General features: G+C 42.6%; 1 protein-coding gene across 4 annotated transcripts in view; it reads left to right on the top strand.

Annotated features, from left to right (window-relative positions):
• Window positions 1-20,078, top strand: part of HHAT (hedgehog acyltransferase) — a 195,648-nt gene that overhangs the window by 67,358 nt on the left and 108,212 nt on the right. For 3 of the 4 annotated variants that reach the window (XM_075412933.1, XM_075412935.1, XM_075412934.1), the window contains one exon: window positions 3,442-3,477. The exons of the other annotated variant lie outside the window; for it this stretch is intronic. In XM_075412933.1, the coding sequence (XP_075269048.1) occupies window positions 3,442-3,477 (36 nt within the window). The remainder of the gene's footprint in view (window positions 1-3,441; window positions 3,478-20,078) is intronic. 4 annotated transcript variants of the gene reach the window in all.

Genomic DNA, 20,078 nt, shown 5'->3' on the forward strand with positions numbered 1-20,078 from the left:
AGAAGCTAGAGCTTCCATGCTTAACAAAAGCATTAAAGTTGCATACAGAACAGAACTGTGATTTGAAACCGATGGCCTTCAGAGGATCAGAGTTAGGGACATTTTTATAAGGAAAATAGCTATCAGATTGTCTCCAATGCATAACGTGGTTATGAAATGGAGATTAAATAACTGTCCTTTATTGTTCTACTGACTAGTCAAGATTTTTACCTGCTCAGAGACAGCTATTACTATTTTGACAAACTAGATTTTACCCATTATTTCTAAAAAAAGAAATATATTGCTACTGATATTTGAGCAGTATAGAGAACTTAACTGGCAAATCATTGTTTTACTCGTATTGTTGTGGATATCTTTTCCCTTGTTTTAATTAAAAACCAAATAACCTTTTTTTCAGAAAATTGTGCTCATCATAGGATATAAAAAAGCATTTGTGACACTATGTAACTGAGGTACCCTAAATTGCAAGGACTACCAGATAAATCCTGTATTTTGCAGAGAAGCTCAGGAATGAACAAGCTGTATGAAGCTGATTATAAATTATTTTGGAATATCAAGTAAATATGGGTGTACTTCATAGACAGTAGATTATTATGTCCACATGCATACAGGAGGTGTATTTCTTAGTTAATTGTGGAGACACCCTGTCATGCTTGATGGGCAGATTCCTGTGATGTTGAAGGGATCACTATGACATTTTCAGTACAAATGCAGTGTGATGATTACTTTGTTCTCTTTTTTTTTTTTTTTCATTTAATGAAGTTACTTATTCCACCCTGAAGTTACAATTTGAACACTGCTGTACAACCTCTTTCTCCTGGTTAACTTCTCCATCTGAGAATGGAGGAATTACATCTACAAGATCTGTTTCCATTGCTACTTCACTGTATTTTCATTTCACTTGTAGAGTTAAATGTGGTGTGTATTTAAATATGAACAAGCAGAATGTTTGAAAGTGTTTGTGGTAGTGTTTTGTCAAAACCGGCCTCCCAGAATCCTAGTTTTTCAGTATTTTTGCCTTGCACCATGTCTCCATTATCTTCAGTGCGTAAAAGTGTATGTACCCAATATCCATAGCCTTAAGTAGGGCAACTATTTCTCGTATTTACAGTTTGAGATTGTTCGGCCTTGTTCTTCTTGCTTTGGGAACTGAGGGATGAGACTGACCTGAGGTGTCTTTAAGATCTAGTGGCACACTCTGCTACTGTATATGCTCATAATTCTGTTGGTCATAGTGTAGTTACATCTTTAAATGACTGCTTACAATGAGAATTTAGAAACTTAGGGAGTCAGTTGAAATATATCAGTACAGCATCAAACTGAGGCATAATGGAGCCTGTCTATCTACACTGAGTTATACCTTGTGAGGCTCTGATCTTCTTTCCTGCTTTCTGTGTATTCTAATAAATTGGTTCTATGCATATTCATTTTTAATACCTATTGAAGATTTTTGTGGAGATATTTTAATAGCTATTGCCCATATGAAATTAAATTTGAAATCTTTTTTAACAGCAAGTACATTAGTTTTTGGAAGGAGTGAAAAATGAGAGAAAAGATGGCATGTAAGTCCACAGCAAACTGTCTTATTCTCCCTCCCTATCTGAACCCACTCTGCCTCAGTTTTCTCCACCCAGCTTCCTTCAGATCTGATCATCTCAAGTTAGCAGCATCATTCAGTTTCCATGCTCATCGTAGGCCAAGTCCTTTGGCTTTTGGTTCACTGTCAAAAGTGGTGGTGTTTTTATGCTCCACACTGTTGTCCCTTCAGAGATGATAGCAGATTTGGTCGTTGTCACCAGAGGATAGCTAGGAGAACTTGAAAAGATGAGCTTGGCTGAAGATGTGCAAGATGGCTGTTTAGCATACAGCTGTTCCCTGGAACTGTGCAAGTTTCCTCTTCTCCCCATCCCAGCACAAACATACTGAAGTGCTTGGTTCTAGGAAGAAAATGTTTTCAGAATTATAAATATGGACTGTGGGCAGCTCTGGTACAGAAGACTGCCTGTATGACACAGAACATTTTAGTGAAGAGGGGTAGCCAATTTACAGTATGTGTCTAGGCAGGAGGAATGCAGAAAGATAACTGGATAGACTTCATGCAGTATAATTACACAGTAATAGAATGAGGTAAAATGGGGAATGACTTCAGGAAAGGAATGTGAAAACAGAAGTTTAATGATGACCATGTGCATGTTCGTAGTAGAATATTTTTTTCTGTTGTGAGGCAGCTTTTAAGTGAGAAATTCACTCCCCTCCTCTCCACCCTGCTGAGCCAGTGGACTTTCCCTCCCTGTTAACTCCTTAATTTTCTACAGCTGGTTATCAATCTGCTGCTAACAGGATGCCATTAACTAGCTGATGACTTCTTTCTGTTTTATGTAGAAGGCAGTACACTGCAAGTAATACTGTTAAAATAAAACCATGTTGTACTCAAATGGCCAATTAGTTTTTTTGGAACAGGATGCTTAAGACCTTATTGTATTCCAGAATGTTTCCTGTGTACAGAATGCAAGTCTATTTCAGAGCAAGTCCAGCACTGGAAAGGCATTTGCATTTTTTAGTTGTGCTGTTATGCATGCAGTTAATTGGATTATATTGATAGTCCCATAAAATAGACACATACTTCAGATATTAGGTAAATGTCTCAAATCAGCAGATAACTTCCTGTAGTGTCAAGGATTTGTTAGTGCATTTGTTTGAGCTTGGTTCTCCTGAGCTGGCTGAGGGATGGAGGAAACAGAAAAGGGGAAGAAACACTGGCACTAACTGCCAATGTATGTTGTTAGTGCTGAAGTTTTCAGGCATAGTTCTTGTAATTTAGTGTGATCTAACTTGTACTTACTGTCAAAAGTTCTCAGAGTTATTTTTCTCGCCAGATATAAGTGGAACACACTTGCAAGGCCTACTTCTTGGTGTATTCTGTGTATCTGAAGGATACATAAGGGGGTTCTTTGATTATGCTGTTTAATGGAGAGAATTCGCAGCAATCTTGCATTTTAATGCAGTACAGAGCAGAAAAGGGGAAAGAAAGCATTCCACAGTACTTTTGTATAGAGGATCTACCTGCATACATGACAGAAAATGTGCAGACTCACTGGTCATCAGGATGCTTAGAAAACTATTTTCAGGAACGAAATATACACAATTTAAGTTTTGTAGAGTACGCTACTCTGAATGTTACTGTTTTATTTAAGAAATACTCAAACAAGGAATCTGAGCTTTTTAACATGAATCTAAATCTTTCTATATGATAATAATCTTAAATTTCACATGTCATTACAGAAAGGAAACTGTATATTACACTTTTGCTTCTGTTTTGTTAACTCCAGTATTTTTATATTTCTTTAGTATTATGAATTATTTTGAAATACAGTGTTTGTACAACATCCAACAGTGATATGTTTTTAATAGTTAAAATATGGTGAATCTTTTTTCTTACAGAAGTTTTGACGTTGGGCTACATCGCTTTCTGGTCAGGTAAGCTAATGTTCATTTTGAATTGCAATTCCATGTTGAAAAGCGTTTCTGTTGTGGTAAGTAGAGATGGCCATGTTGTTGCACGCTGGGTAATGAACTGCTATGGTGCATCTTACGCAGAGCAATCCCGAAACAGAAACTGATACAGAACCAGAACCATATCTCCCACTCACCGAGATTTCTTTCTGCAGTCCCCTGATGGTATCTTGTTAAATTCATGTTGCGCTGTTGTGTCGCTTACCACCTGACTGCAGAAGGGAGGCCGAAGGGAATCCCTGAGCAACAGTGTGGTGTGCGCTGAATCCGTTCAGACTGTTGCTGCTTCCTGGTCAGGACAGCAAGATGATCTGGGCAAGGCTTGGTCACATCTGGGTTGCCAATATGTTGTCTCACAAATGGAGCTCGTTGGCTGGTGTGCAACGTACAGTATGCACACAGAGCTGAGATACCAGTTTATTTTGTGTCTGCACAGAGATGGGTGCTAGGTGGTAACTCCACAAAGCTGGTGCACCTGGTTACAGTCACATTGCATATTTATACAGTTAAAAATGTTAGTTCTGCATATTAGACATACCCTGTTATGATTGGTTAGTTCTCTTCTCATTTCAGTTTAAAGATACAGTAGTCCTAAAATTTACTACATGTGCTCAGTAAATAAGGGTGTCTCTGCTTGGGCTGGGGTCTCCAACTCAAGGGGTGTGATTTTTAGTATTATAGTGACAATAGTTCGTTTAAGGGCACTATTTGTCATTCTTCTGCTGTTAATTCCAACTTGTTCAAAAACATCTTAGTTAGCTTGCATATTTTTCTAAGATATACTTAATTCCCAAGGACAGTAGTTCCTGATTAGATGTTCCTGTATCAGCCACTCTCATCAACATCTTGGCCTTCTGTTAACCCTAGAGTACATATTCTAGCTAAATAATTAGGTTAGACTGACCTTCTATACATACTTGTATAATGCTGAGTTCAGCTGACTACAATCTGAACTCAGTGCTACTTGATATGTTCTATGGCAAGATCCTCTTTCTTATTCCATTTATATATTAGTTTGAGAAACATTTAACTATTTGGCTTGGATATCTACCCAATGCTGGTCACTAGGAACCTCTTCAGGTGTCATTCTGGAAAACCTTGGCTCAGGAAACTTCAGTGGCAATGTTCCTGAGGAAATCTTAATTTTTCTTGTACTGAAGAAAGACTTCTTTTTAAGTTTTTTCCACTGTAAATTCGGGTACCTTCCTACCTTCTAATAAGGGCTTTAATTTCCTAGAGAATTGTGACTGTGGAAGGGAGTTTTATTTTCTCAATAGAAAACTTGATTGATTTGATGAAGGGGATGGACCATGTTCTGAAGATGAATAAGGAAAGTGGAATAATTGTTGTGTTTTGTTTGCTGATATTTAGAAGAATTCAGTGATCAAAGCAGGGCACTTCAACAAGAAAAGGGAGGTTAATGCATTTGAATGCTACACCGAGGAGCTGGTTTCGCTATTTGGAATTCTTTTGTGCAAGCAAAGTCACAGGTGTTCACTAAGAATGCGTTTGCATTCATTTTTAACATACCTATCACTATCTATGGATGTATACAAAGAAGTGCGATGTGTATCATAAAAGATGAAATTTGCCATGGTCTTCAGGTCCTTAGAGAATTCATTCTATCAGTTAATTCATCCCACTAAAATGCTGTATTATCCATCTGTGAAGAACTTTACCTTGGGAGAATGAACCCAGTATGAACAGGGCTTTAAACTAGATGTGAAGGGGGAGGAGGGGCATATCAGGCTTGCTGATGACAACCTGTAGGATGATACACAAGGGTTGGAGGGATGGTGTGCTAGTATGGGCCCTCAGACTGTTGCTCAGAGTCACGCTGGGTCACTGCAGCACAGTTAAAGTCTTGTGGAGATGAGCTGGGGGTTCCTGAGGTAGTAGGAGCCAACAAGGAGACTTCTGTGACACACCCCGAGGAAAACAAGGGGTGTTCTGCTAAGAAGGTGGCATGACTGACAGCCCATATGAAATGCCTCTACACGAATGCATGCAGCATGGGAAAGAAACAGGAGGAGCTGGAAGCTACCATGCTGCTAGATAGCTGTGACCTGATTGCCATTACTGGAACTTGGTGGGACGAGTCCCATGGCTGGAATGCAGCTATTGATGGCTACAGGCTGTTCAGAAGGGGCAGGTGGGGAAAGAGGAGTGGAGGTGCTGCCCTGTACATCAACAAATGGATAGAGTGTGAAGAGCTGTGCCTGAAGGATAGCTATGGGTGGGTCGAAAGCTTATGGTTAAGAATCAGCGACAGAGACAACAAAGGGAACTTTGTGGGTAGTGTTTACTACAGGCCACCCGATCAAAGGGAGCCTACTGATGAAGCCTTCTTCCTCCAGCTCCAGGAGGCTTTGTGCTCACAGGCTCTCATCCTGCTGAGGGACTTCAACCACGCCAAGATCTGCTGGGAAAGTAACACAGCGAGCAGCAGGCAATCCAGGAGATTCCTAGAATGCACTGAGAGCCTGGTAATAGACAGCCCTACCAGAGGGGATGCAATACTGGACCTGATGGTCACCAGCACAAGCGAGCTCATCAGTAATATCAGGATTGGAGGCAGCCTGGGCTGCAGTGATTATGCATTGGTGGAGTTCACAGTCCTGAGGGAGATGGGAAAGGCGAGGAGTATAGTCAGGACCCTGAATTTTAGGAAAGGAAAATTCCAGCTCTTCAAGGAGTTAGTCAGTAGGACCCCCTGGGAAATGGTCCTCAGAGACAGGGGAGCAGAACAGAGCTGGCAGATGTTTAAGGATGCTTTCCACAGAGTGCAAGAGCTGTCAGTCCGCAGGTGTAAGAAATCAGGCAAGGAAGGGAAGAGACTGGCATGGCTGAGTTGAGACCTGCTGGTCGAACTAAAGATCAAGAGGGAACTGCACAGGCAGTGGCAGCAGGGACAGGTATCCTGGGAAGAATGTAGGGACACTGCCTGGTTGTGTAGGGATGGGGTCAGGAGGGCCAAGGCATGGCTGGAGCTGAATTTGGCAAGGGATACAAAGGATAAGATGACCTTCTACAGGTACGTCAGCCAGAAAAGGAAGGTTAAAGAAAGCATACCCCCCCAGTGAGCAACACTGGAAAACTGATAACAATGAATGAGGAGAAGGCTGAGGTACTGAACAACTTTTATGCCTCAGTCTTCACTGGTAGTCTCTCTCCTCTCCCCTTCCGAGTTGACGGACCACAAGATGGGGGATCAGGGGAGCAAAGTCCCTCCCACTGTAAGAGAAGATCAGGTTCGTGACCACCTGAGGAACCTGAACATACACAAGTCTATGGTACCTGATGAGATGCTTCCCAGAGACCTGAGGGAACTGGCTAATGTTGTTGCCAAGCCACCCTCCATGATATTTCAAAGGTTATGGCAGTCAGATGAAGTCCTTGGTGACTGGAAGAAGGGAAACATTGTTCTCATTTTTAAAAAGGGTGGAAAGGAGGACCCTGGGGACTGCCGACCTGTCAGCCTCACCTCTGTGCTTGGGAAGATCATGGAACAGATCCTCCTAGAAGCTCTACTAAGGCACATGGAGGACAGGGAGGTGATTTGAGACAGCCAGCATGGCTTCCCTAAGGGCAAGTCCTGCCTGACCAACCTAGTGGCCTCCCGTGATGGAGTGACTGCATCAGTGGGCAAGGGAAGAGCAACGGATGTCATCTATCTGGACTTCTGTAAGGCCTTTGACACCATCCCCCACAACATCCTTCTCTAAACTAGGGAGATACGGATTTCATGGATGGCCTGTTTGGTGGATAAGGAATTGGTTGGATGGTCGCTGCCAGAGGGTAATGGTCAACGACTCAATGTCCAAATGGACACTGGTGACAAGTGGTGTCCTTCAGGGGTCTGTACTGGGACCGGTACATCTGGATGCCATCCAGAGGGACCTGGACAAGGTGGAGTGGTGGGCCTGTGTGAACGTCAAGAGGTTCAACAATGCTGAGTGCCAGGTCCTGCATCTGGGTCGGGGCAACCCCTGATACCAATACAGGCTGGGGAGATGAAGGGATTGAGAGCAGCCCTGAGGAGAAGGTCTTGGGGGTACTGATAGAAGTAAAGTCTGACATGAGCCACCAATGTGTGCTCACAGTCTAGAAGGCCAGCTGTATCCTGTGTGGCCAGCAGGTCAAAGGACTACTACTCTGCTCCACTCTAGTGAGACCCCACCTGGAGTCCTGCGTCCAGCTCGGGAACCCTCAGCACAGGAAAGACATGGACCTGTTGGAGCGGGGTCAGAGGAGGCCACAAAAATGATTCGAGGGCTGGAGCACCTCTCTTATGAGGAAAGGCTGAGACAGTTGGGGCTGTTCAGCATGGAGAAGAGAAGGTTGCGGGGAGACCTTATTGCAGCCTTTCCGTACTTAAAGGAGGCTTATGAGAAAGATGGGGATAGACTTTTCAGCAGGGCCTGTTGTGACAGGACAAGGAGTAATAGCTTTAAACTAAGGGAGGGTACATTTAGACTGGGTATAAGGAAGAAGTTTTTTACAGCAAGGGTGGTGAAACACTGGAACAGGTTGCACAGAGAGGTAGTGGAGGCCCCATCCGTAGAAACATTCAGGGTCAAGTTGGACAGGGCTCTGAGCAACCTGATCTAGCTAAATATGTCCCTGCTCACTGTGGGGTGGGGGTGGGGGGGTGGCTAGATGCATCTAAAGGTCCAGTCCAACCCAAAGCATTCTGTGTTTCTGTGTGACCTAGAGCATGCTGTTTGGGTCACACCATAGGGTTCAGGTCGTCTTAGTCTTCCCTTGATTTGGCCTTGCTACTGAACTCATTGTTTTAGGCTACTTTGTCATATTTCCTGGATAAAGACTCTGTTAAGCCTTCACACTCGTGAGTCCTTGTGGCCTTAATGCGGAGGTTTTCAGCTCTGATTCGCAGACTCCCAGAGCTCTAACAGGTTGCTCCTGATTGCTTTTCACTCCTCTAGTCACTCAACTTGAAGCATGTTTTTTGTAATGTTTTTAGAACCCTGCTAATAGCTCTTGACTGTAGCTGGTACAAGAAGCATACAGCTCCAGACAGAATGATAAATACCTAGAAGCATTCCTCTGCCTTAGGCTCAGCATCACTTGTAAGTGTTCTTTTCGCCTTGATCTCGAAAGTGTCTAAGACAGCTCTTTCGGATTCAGCTTCTCCTCTAGATTATCAGTAATGTGGCAAAATCCAGGAAAAAATGGTAATTCTCTGTCCAAGGTCTGAGTACTAATCAGACAATAATACAAAGGGCATATGTTAAAGGGAAGAATACTGGGTAGTATCATATTGAACACCATACATTTGTGTTTTAAGCTAAATAGAAAAAACATGAAAGATATGAGATCACACAAAGTGTATGTCACAGGGAAAATCGAGTTTGTTTTAAGGTTGCATGGGTGAATGCCCATGCTGACATCTCGTACCCTTTGAGCAGTAGGCTTTGTGACATTAGGGGTTTTTTATGTGTGTCTTTGCATGTAACGTGACAGCTTTTAAGACAGCTCTCTTTACTAAGCCATAGTGTCAATATTGCTGAAGATACATATGTTTCAGTGTGTAGATATAGTTTTTTAGACTATGGAATGTATTTAAGTTCTGGTATAAGTTCTACAAAAATATTTGCATCTATTTTGACCAGCAGATTGATTTTTTTTTTTAACTATCATATAAGAAATAGAAATAATCATATAAGTCATGGTTTAGAAATATGCTACTGCTGTAAAGGGAAACAGTGCACAAGAAGGTGTCCTGAGAATGCGGACAACTACATAACCAACGATAGAATGATGGTAAGCATTGATCTATTAAGCTTGAGCCCCTGGGGTAATGCTTCTGTCACAAAAAACGCTTTCAGTTGCATTGTACAAAGGATGTAAGAAGATATTATTCTCTTATACTGCATTGTTTTACATCCTGTGGAGATGCAGTATTGGAGCTGTATGCTTGTGCAATCCCTGGACTGCAAATACCTGTTGAATTTGAATGAGTTGAGTGTCATCTTTGACTAATGTGTCATATTTTCAAAGCCCACTGTGCTTTCCATGCAGTGTGGTGTTCTAACCTTAGACAGCTTTAATACTTCATTCTCAGTCTGTCACCTACCCCTGTTAACAGCTTTGGAAGCCATCAGATACTTTCTCTGTAACTGTGCTGGTAGGGAGAAAATACTGTTCCCTTCTGTTGTAGCAGTGTGAGTTTTGCTTGGGTTTCCTTAACTAAAAAATTTGTCCTTTGTTTAGTACATGACTTTTGGACTAGGAAGTAGAGGACTTGGTGTTACATGTCTGCTGTTGACCTGCCATGTGGCCTTTAGAAAGTTACTGCTGTTGTTGTTTTTGCCTATTTAGACGGTCTGTGTTCCCGAGAACTTGCAGATCTTCTCCTTCTGTGTTCAGATAGTATCTGCCATAAGAGGTCGTCTTCACAGTTTGGGTTTCTATGTGTGAAATACAAACAGTGGGGAAAAAAACCCAAAACAAACCCAAACAAACCAGAGTTGCAGGAAGTGTTGAATGTCTATGAACTGAGATTTGAAATGTTGAAGAAATACTATATTGTGTTAAATATAAGGACACCACCCCACAGTGGAGCAGGGAACCAAGTATGATGCTTTGAAATATAGAATGTGGAGCCAACAAAAGTAAAACCAGTCTCTGCTAAAAGGACTATTTGTGCCTAATTACTAAAACGCTAATTGAAGGGACTGGGACTGTACGTAGCCTGGCATACAGTCAGTGGCTTGCCCAAGTGAACTGAGACAGAGAATTATAGCTACACAGTTACTTCTGTATTCTTAGCAAAAAAATAAATATAAAATAATTTCTCTCCATCTAGCTGTGACTTGAACTATGCTTCTGATACTTTTTTTTAAGACAGCTTAGAAAAGTTTAAAAATCCCATCTTTTTAAATGTATTTGTTATTGAAAATTATGTATTATACTGAAAATGTTAATTATGTGTTGTTTACTGACTTGGGCTGAACTGGATTTGTAGGACTAGATTTCTAATCACTTGCGTGCTGAAATATGGTGGCATCATGGAACCAGTGTTCGTGAAATGAAAGTGCAGTTGAGTACGTCAGAGTCTGGGCCTGGAGTATTTGTTAGCTACACCACAGTGTTTGAAGCAGGATCCTGGAAATTCATGGAGGAAAATGAGCAATTTAATGATGAAAACTCAGTTTTGATACTACCCATTAAAAATGTACTACAATACTTGAAAGGTCATTTGCCCACTGTTTTCACACAACGATATAAAAGAAAGTATTTGGTACTTCTAGGAACAGCAGAGTTATTAATCAATGTTGTTTAAATCACACGAGTACTATACAAACATATTAATATTTTTTCTTCATCACTACAAGAAAAACAACCCTGTCTTTCCTAAACCTAGGTATTCTCAGAATGGAGTAGTGAGTGTATTATCAGAGTTTAAAATGTGTTAAAATAGCCTTTGGGGTAGCAGTTAGGGGGGAAAGAGCAAGAGAGAGGCTGCCTGGTGCTGTTTGCTTGCTGAAGCTGTTTTATCCAGGCATTTCATCCAGTGCTGAGAACAGGGCATTGGATGGAATTAAATCATGAACATATGAGAGTAGTTTTACTGCCCTGATGCCAAATAGTGCTTCCTCTGGGGCAATGCTGGTGAGGACAGTAGAGAAGAATGACAGTTCCTGGAGGCATGATGCTTTTGAAAAATCTCCATGCTTTCAGCACTGCTGTGCCTTTGAAAAAGTGTGAATCGTGTTCATTCCAGTACAGATCTGGCTTTGAAAAGAGCTGCAGGACCATACACCCTCACTGTCTCCTGAAGGTGTCCATCTGTTAGCAGCGCTCACAGCTCACTCCATGGTTTGCAATGACTTGCTTGTTTAGAGTTGCAGGTTATTTAGGTTTAGCTTATTACCTGGTGCAAAGGTTCTCCAAATACATAACTTGAAAACTATCCCCTTTTCTAGTTTTCTCAGGTGAAGCAAGGCATAGTTTAGCTCTGGGAACAAAATTTAGTATATGTTGCCACCTCTATTAATTTTTAGTTAGAAACAGGGCACCTCCATGTAAGGGCAGGATGGTCCCATGGTGAAAGAGGGATTATGGTGCTAAATAATGTACACTCATGAAAGAAGATAAGGAAAAATCTGTTCATCAGCTGTCTCAACTCCTGTTCTCATTTTCTATGGAATCCCATAGAACCCCACATGTTTCCAAGCTTCCCAAAAGAAGAACAGAATAATGATGTTAATGAAATATCGGATAACTGGTTTAAGTAAACTTAAAAAAAAAAAATATCAGTTTTTTTCCTTGTTATTCTAATCTGTTCAGAAAGGTAGTACTGAGATCAGTTCCTGTGAGGTCAAACTTTTTCTGAGGTGCAGACATTTCCTCCCAAAAGACATCACAACTCTGTAGTTGAGATGGTGAGAAGTCACTATCTGAGTGCAACCCCTATGGGAAGCGTAGACTTACTGAAGTGCTGAATGATATTCAGGCCATCCCAAGCTGAAGATATCTATGCCCCTGCTTATAAAAAAACCAAGCTCTTCTTGGTATCGCTGTTTCTGTTTAAAAAAACAAACAAACAACCTTCCCCCACAAAAAAACTAATTAACAAACAAAAAAATCCCCCAAAACAAAAAAAACCACCAGCAAAAACCAAGGCATCCAAGTTTTCCCCATCTCTCTAATACAGCCAGGTCTTGGAAAGTCAACATCTGATGCAGCTGTCCCTTTCACTTTGTATTGCATCCCTCCTCTAACTCCATTGGTAGATAAGATCAGAGGCGATTCTGGACTCCCAACAGCTGGACACAACCTCCCTGCTGGGGTGCCACATGGGATGCAGTGTGAAGCGTGGCCCTCTTAGGAGCCAAATACCAGTGCTGATGATATACAGTCTCTCTGCTGCTGCTTTGAATGTGGCTGCCTGTAAAATACTATTGATGTTCTACTATACCGTAGCTGGGCTCAGCAGCGCAGTGTTAAAGAGATTCTGCTTTTCTTGCAGCAGGATCGATAGAGGTATTTGGATAACTACCTCTGCCTTTGAAATCTCTGGGTGTAAAGTCCTACAAGGATCCAACCTTTCTTATCTGCTCTGTCAAGAAGTTTGGCTTTTTGGTTCACTCTGTGCCCTAGTCATCTGGTCATCCTTACTGCATGCACAAGAATGTATGCCCAAACTGTCTGCTGGAGCAAAGCAAATCATTTCCTCGAGAACAAAAATCTGAGTGTGGTTCTGAGGATCGTTCATGCCACAGACCCTTTCCAGTAGGTGGTGTGGATACAAGTACACCAACTTTGTCTTCCTGCGCAGTTCCCTGGTGTTACCCAGTATCTTTTACCCTTAGGACTTCTCTTTTCAGGATGTGCTTTTAGTTGGTACACAGCATTAGTCTTCTACCATAAAAAAACGGCCGTAGGGCTGCCCTCGCCTTCCTACAGCCATCTTGAAAAACCACACGGTACCTGAAGGGGCAATTTCTGCATTGTGTGTATTTGGTCAATCTATTCCAAATGAAGTTAAGCCTAACCAATTTTGCCAAATCTTTGTACTGCTTTGCCTGGGAGTCCTGGGTGACTGGTTGGAGCAGATGCATTTAGCTTTTATATGTAGCCTGTGTGTCTATGGGAGACCCACTGAATAAGCAATAGACTTTGTTTTGTGTTACCTGTGGTGTGTCTATGATAATTTTGTATCTCAGTCTTTTTTTTCTCACTTGCATCAGAGCTGACACAAAGGTGCTGTATTGATTAAGCAGCAGTGGATGAAGGAAAATATTTTATATCTATCTGTAGTCAGCAAAGTAACATACGGGGTAAAAGACTTCCAAAGATGCAAGTGCACTGCATCATTCCACTGAAGTCTACTGATACACTTCCTGGGGAAGGATCCAGTGATGCTGGTACTTAGTTCACATGCAGGTGGGACCACTGCGTGTAGGATATGTGCAACTGCTGTACTTGCATTCTCTTTTATTCTCTTTTGGGTCCTTTCTGCCTCCACTCCCCAGCCTCTAAACCAAATGAGGACTAGTACAGCACGAGGCTATAGCAAGTATTCACCAGTCCTGACTCCCTTGGATCACTGTGCTGTTCTGGAGCAGTGCAGATTAAGCCAGTGGAAGTAGCAGAAGCAGTGTTTTCAGTCAAGGGTGTCCAGCTGTGAAACAAGCTTCCAGAGCACGCTAACAGAGAAACAGGCTGTTTCCAAGTTACACTACAAAAACATCCTTTTGGACAAAAAAGCCCTACTGTTACAGTACCTCCTTAGCCAGGGAGCTAGGAAGAACAAAAGGTGATTCTTACCATCTTTTGTACATCTTGCGATGTAGATATGATGTACTGGAGGCAGCCCTTGTAGAGACTGACTTGAAATTTTGTGACGAACTTAGCACATTGAAAACTCAAGTATGTAGTCTTGTTGCTAATAAAGGCAATTGTAGTAATCACTAGATGTGATAGAATGGCTTTGTGTTTAATTTATAAGTAGTTTTAAGGTTAAAGTGTTTATTTTATTACTGTGAAGAGGTAGTGGTATTAGCCTAGGAACTATTTCTTGTTTAAATTTACTTTCTATGTGGGGCCTTAGGGTTTCTGCGAAAATTGTTTTAAGGTTCTCTAACACAGAAGAGAGCAGCAATCAGTCTATCCATAGAGACCCCTGCATGGAGGAGCTGAAAGCTATAGGTCTATTTATAAAAGATTGCAGTTACATCCAGCTCCATCGCAGACTCCCGTGAGCTCTGCTTTCAGACGTGCTGGCGCTTTTGCAATGTTTGCCTGGTGTTGGCAATTTTTGAAGGGGTCAGCACCAGTCTAATTGTGTTCCTGTTGAAGGCAGTGGTAACACTGAAGTGGCATTAAAAAAAAAAAAAAAAAAAAACAAAGCCAAACTGGGGAGTGCTTGGAAGCTTCTAAACTGTGCCCAACCACAAGATCCAGCCTTACTGCCATTAAAGTCCATAGCTGAACTCCTGTGGGTTGCGGTGGGAGGCTCCGTGAACGTTCTGCTGCATGTGTGCTGAGCATAGGTGTGAACTGGGCAAGTGGCTGCCATGTGTAAAATCATTTGGGGTGTCTTGCTCAGAGTGGGACAGTGTCCAAAAAACTCAAATTAATTTAAGAAAAAAGAAAACACCGATGAACTAAACAACAAAAAACCTTGATCAGACATTAATGCAGAATGATGCAAAATTGCATCAGAGTAACTGCAGCCTCTCAAACACCTTCTCAGAATTAAACTCTCTTTTTCTTAATAGAGAAAACAATCTGATGTTACATAATGAATTAGCATGGAGTATGTTGCAAAAATAAGGCTGGGTTTTGTATAAACAAAACTGAATCTTTATGTAAATGTTATGTAAATGTGACATTTTACTTTAACTGTTGGAGTGGGGAAGTCGGGATTAACAAGGTGCAGATCTCATCTTGTTTATGTGTTGCAACTGTGAATTAAAACAGTTTATTATTTTTGTTGCAGGGTGTTTGAGTTACTATCTGTGAGCAAGAAGTACGTCATTTGTGGAACATGAAGTGTTTTGAGATCGAATTCAGGCCGCTTTTAAATGATTTTACAGAGTAGCATAATGGAGCTAGATCAAAGGTTGTGTTTCAGTATAATAGAAGACAGTGTATGCCTGGTAGTCTTGAACCACCTGAGATTGTAAGGATTCTGAATTTATTCTTTGTGAAGTCCAGGAATTTGTATCACAGGAATTACAGAGACATGGTGGGACAGCTTGCATGAGTGGAATGCTGTCATAGATGGCTACATATAGGAAAGACCGGCCAACAGGGCGAGCTGGTGCAGTTGTTCTTTGTGTGAGGGAGCAACTGGAACGTATCGAGCTCTGCCTGGGGGCGGATGAAGAATTAGTTGAGAGCTTATGGGTAAGAATTAAGGGACAGGCTTATATGGGTGTCACTGTTGTGGGTGTTTACTACAGGCCACCTGACCAGGAAGAGGAAGTCGATAAGGCCTTCTACAGACAGCTGAAAGTAGCCTCACAATCACAGGCCCTGGTTCTCGTGGGGGACTTTAACCACCCTGACATCTGCTGGAAAGACCACACAGCCAGGCACGCATAGTCCAGGAGGTTCCTGCAGAGCACTGATGATAACTTTTTGATGGAGATGGTGGAGGAGGCAACAAGGAGAGGTGTGCTGCTGGACCTGGTGCTGACAGAGATGGACTGGTTGAGGATGTGAAGGTTCGGGGCAGCCTTGGCTGAAGTGACCATGAGATGGAGTTCAGGACTCTGCATTGGAGGAAGCAGGGCAATAAGTAGGATCACAACGTTGGACTTCAGGAGAGCTAACGCTGGCCACTTCAAGGACCTACTTGGAGGAATCCCGTGGGTTAGGGCTCTAGAAGGTAGGGAAATCCAAGAGAATGTGTTGCTATTCAAGCATCACTTCATCTATGCTCAAGGTTGGTGCATCCCCATGAGTAAGAAATCTAGCAAAGGAGGCAGGACACCTGCATGGGTGAGCAAGTTGCTTCTAGCAAAACTCAAATGGAGGAGAAAGGTCTGTGGAATGTGGAAAGAGGGTCTCAAAAAATCTGGGAAGATTTTTGTCCCTGACTGACTCTAATGGCCATAATGTGGCTGGAGTTTAGGTGTAAGACTTTGTGTCTTTCATAACTGCAGCAAGCTGTATTTCAGTCACAAAACTGAGTATGTAAGAAATGTTATTTATATTAAAAAATACTATTTACATAGTGCTTCCAGTTCCACCAAGCACTTGTAGTTAACATATATATATATATAAAGATTTTATATGATCTGGAGTATAAATGTACAGATTTCTGCTGAACTTTGTTTTCTTTTTGATTAATTCTTTTGTCTTCCTCACTTTTAATGTTGTCCTTTTTTCTTCCATGTGTTGTGATCCATATTTGTACTCTGGCATACTGAGTGCCATGATTACAGCTTCCAAACAGTAGGATGTGGTTGGTATAAACTTCAACGTTGTATCACGTGTTGTGTTTTAGATGTGTTTTGGAAACGCATGTGCTATTTTTGCATGATAGTATATTGGAATTGAGATGTAGGCCAGCGCTGGGAAAAACTGTGGCAAAAAATAGGATGAAAAGAGCGCCAGTTTTTTTACTCCCAGCTTCTGGTAAATGAGTTGTATGTGGCCCAGCTGCTGTAAATTCCACCTTGGCCAGCCCACGCTTCGCACTGAACCTCTCTGCTCTGCACCGCTGCTGCTGTGTGGAGGTTACCCTCCGTCCTCCCCCAGAGCAACGCGTTGTCAGCCGGCCGCCCCGCTGCCCCGGCCCCGTGCCGCAGAGCCAAACCCGGGACCCGCACCGGCTCTGCTGCTGGCCGCCCGCTCCTTCGGAACCCGCGGGAGCCCTGCGGCGCCGGTCCCCGGGCAGCAGCGGTGTTGCCCAAAGCCCGCTCCGCCTTCGCGTCCCTGCGGCGAGTTTCGGCCGGCACCTTCCTGCCGCCAGGGGGCGGCCTTGCCCTGGCGCTGCCTGCGGGGCTGCGTGCGGGGCGGGCGGCCTGCCCTTGGCGGGGCTGCCTGCCTGCCTGGTGGGCTGCCTGCCCTTGGCGGAGCTGCCTGCTGCGGGGCTGCCTGCCCTTGGCGGGGCTGCTCGCTCGCCCTTGGTGGAGGGTTGCATCTCCTCCGCCCGGGGCCGGTGTTCAGCCGGTCGGTCAGAAACCGCAGACACCGAGCCTGCTCTAGCACATTCTGCCTTAACGCCAGCACGAAGAGCTGCCGTGTGTCTCGCTGCGCTTGCACCTAGCTCAGCTTGGGAGTGGATGAAACTTTGCGCGTTTAAGCTGTGCTTTCCCTCTAACGTTTTCCTTTGTGGGACAGATGTTGCAGGGAGTGACGTGGGAGCCCATAAGGCTGCCCTTATGTTTTTTGGAAGACGGTCCCATTCTAGGAAATGCGCGCCCCAGAAGATGCAATCTGTTACGCGACCTCCTCTGCTTTGGTGCCTTCTCTTTGTGAACATACCAGTGCAGACAGCAGGTAGTTCAGATAACATAAGGGATTCTAGGGACAGCTGCTCTGGGTTCACACAGTGGAATACAGAACGCCTCCCTCCGTCCCCGTGAGCAGGAAGGCTTGTATGCATTTCTCTTCCTTGGCTACCTACGCGCGGAGCGTTCTGGGGACTGAAGGGTTCTGAATGCTCTCCTGAAGATTGCGGCTCTTTGGCTGAGCTTTGTGCTTGGGCTCAGCTTGCTTAACTGCCTGGGTCCAAAGTGGTTTTGAGGCTGTTTGCAATACAGCATATCAAAACAACCACCCCTTAACTTTAATCTGGAGTCAGAAGTTACAAAGTTTTCTCAGATCGTCACACCTGGATAGTACGTTGTCAGATGTGTTGCGGAAGTGGATAGCATTACTTCTTATTTTATGGCACTGCAGTAGCATGCATTGGTTGCAGCCGCATCGCTACCCCAGTAACCTCTGTGGTTGTTAGTACGTAGTCTGCTTTCAGTCCTCGTCCCTGACTGTGTAAGCTCCAATACGTAGACTTGGTTCATGGTTCTCCGAATCGTCCAGGGGAGTTCCTAGAGTTAAGGAAGTCTATGAATTTAAACATCTACCTCAGAGCAAGGTGCAAAGGGTGAGAGTGAGAAACAAATCCAAAAGAGGGGAGGAAAGGATGGAGGCAGGAGGCTTGGTAACTCATACCTAAGTACGCACAGATCAGGTGCTTTGAGGGTTTCAGTGTGGAGGTGAAAATACTTAGAGACACCTGAGTGGTGTCGTTAGACCTTCATATCTGTATACGTGTCTGCAGCAGTATTGATTTCAGTAGTAAAGCTCGAGTAGAGGAGTTGACTGCAGTTATTTACAGCACTGATGGCAATGTTAGTGTGTTTAGAGCTGTAAGCAGGATACCTGGGAGAAGGTAAAAAGTGCTGTCATGGTAGGATGCGAGGCATCTTAGTGAATGTCAAACTGAATAAGATACCATATTGAAAGCCATACTTTCTCTGGATTGATTCCTAAATGGCGTGTGGAGTTGCTGAGTGCAAATTACAGACCACTGGTGTTATGGAAGGCTCTGGGATCCGTCTGAGGATAGGGATGCTGTTCTGGCTGACTGGTGGTGCAGCGATGTAAAGTGCAATCCTAGCTTCGCTGTGGACTGTGGGAATTCAGTGAGATCTGAATTTCACCCTGAAGATCTCCCATGTTTTTTTGTTCCCATAGCTGAAGCAGGATAATGATCATCCTTTGTAAAATGCTTTGAGATCTATGGATTAAGAATGCTGTATAAGAGCTAAACATTGATATTTAGTATAAGCTCTTTACGTAACACCAAGAACAGATGATAAAACAGGACAGGAAATAACTATTGGATTTGGAATTGTTCTATCACAGATATAAATTTAGGGTAAAAACAAAAAAAAAGGAAAGGCTGTGGTTTTTTGCAACCTGTAAGTGCTTTTAATTACAGTTACTTGGGTGGATTATAAATGTAAATAGGGAACTGTAGTAAGAAGTGATCTTTAAGCAGCTAAGGAAAAAGCAATAAAGCATGTATAAATTATGTCAGTTAACATCTTTGCAAATATATGTTGTTTATGATACGCAGTTTAAGGAGAAACTCTTCTTCCCTAGCTCCTGAAGAAATTCGCCTGTGTGAATCAAAATCTCATGCAGACTTCCATCTTAAAGGTCACAAACAGATAATTGGGTAGAGCTCATATTTCTGAAGGAATGAAGAGTCAGAACCTGCAGACTTCTATTTATCTTACTGTCTGAAATGAGAGTAAAGTAACAAGCTGCAAGCTTCCTAGTATATCCCAAAAATGTAATTGCACTGCTGAAGAACGAGCTAAGGTCGTGGCAACCAAAGGATAATACTTTTGATCAGCTGTCACACAGTTCTTGTTTGCTTTCTCCCAGAGAGGACTTAGCATTTTCTTGCAAGCAATGTAGCTGGACACTTGAAAACTAACTCCACCTTCCAGCCAGCCCCTGCTGTTCTGTTCCGTGTGAATAGCAAAATGCCGTTTGCTTGCCTGAGTTACATGATGTTACCCCAAACTTAAAAAGCATTAAATAAAGCAGAATTCCACCTTGACTGATGTAAAGACAGTCAGGATGTAGAAGTATTGCTTCACTATTTTTTTGTGAATACTGATATTATATAATGAATATTATCTACTCTAGCTATGAGGATAATGACATTCCATGTGCTAGTGTTTTTCAGAGACAGTTCTGGTAGATTTAGAGATTATTTCAAAATGTATATAGCATTTTGGTACAATGAATTGCTTTTCAAATCTGGATTAGACTGAAAATATTGAATATTAGACATTTATAACTTGCTAGTGAGACAGAGTGGTTTTAAATACTGACCTTAATTTGTTGATCAGTGATAGGGAGCTAACATTAGAATGTAAACTTCAATAGTGGATTTTTTTTGAGTTCTGCCAAACTCAAATATATATATATATATTTTATATATATATTTTATTTTATATATATATATATATATAATGTCTTCTCTGAATGGATGGCAAAGGGGAGCCAAAACAGGCCATGAGCTACTCAGGTAAATTTTCTCATTTGAGTGACCTCAGAGTGTA

The sequence above is a fragment of the Opisthocomus hoazin genome, chromosome 2, assembly GCF_030867145.1.
Source record: "Opisthocomus hoazin isolate bOpiHoa1 chromosome 2, bOpiHoa1.hap1, whole genome shotgun sequence".
NCBI lineage: Eukaryota > Metazoa > Chordata > Aves > Opisthocomiformes > Opisthocomidae > Opisthocomus > Opisthocomus hoazin.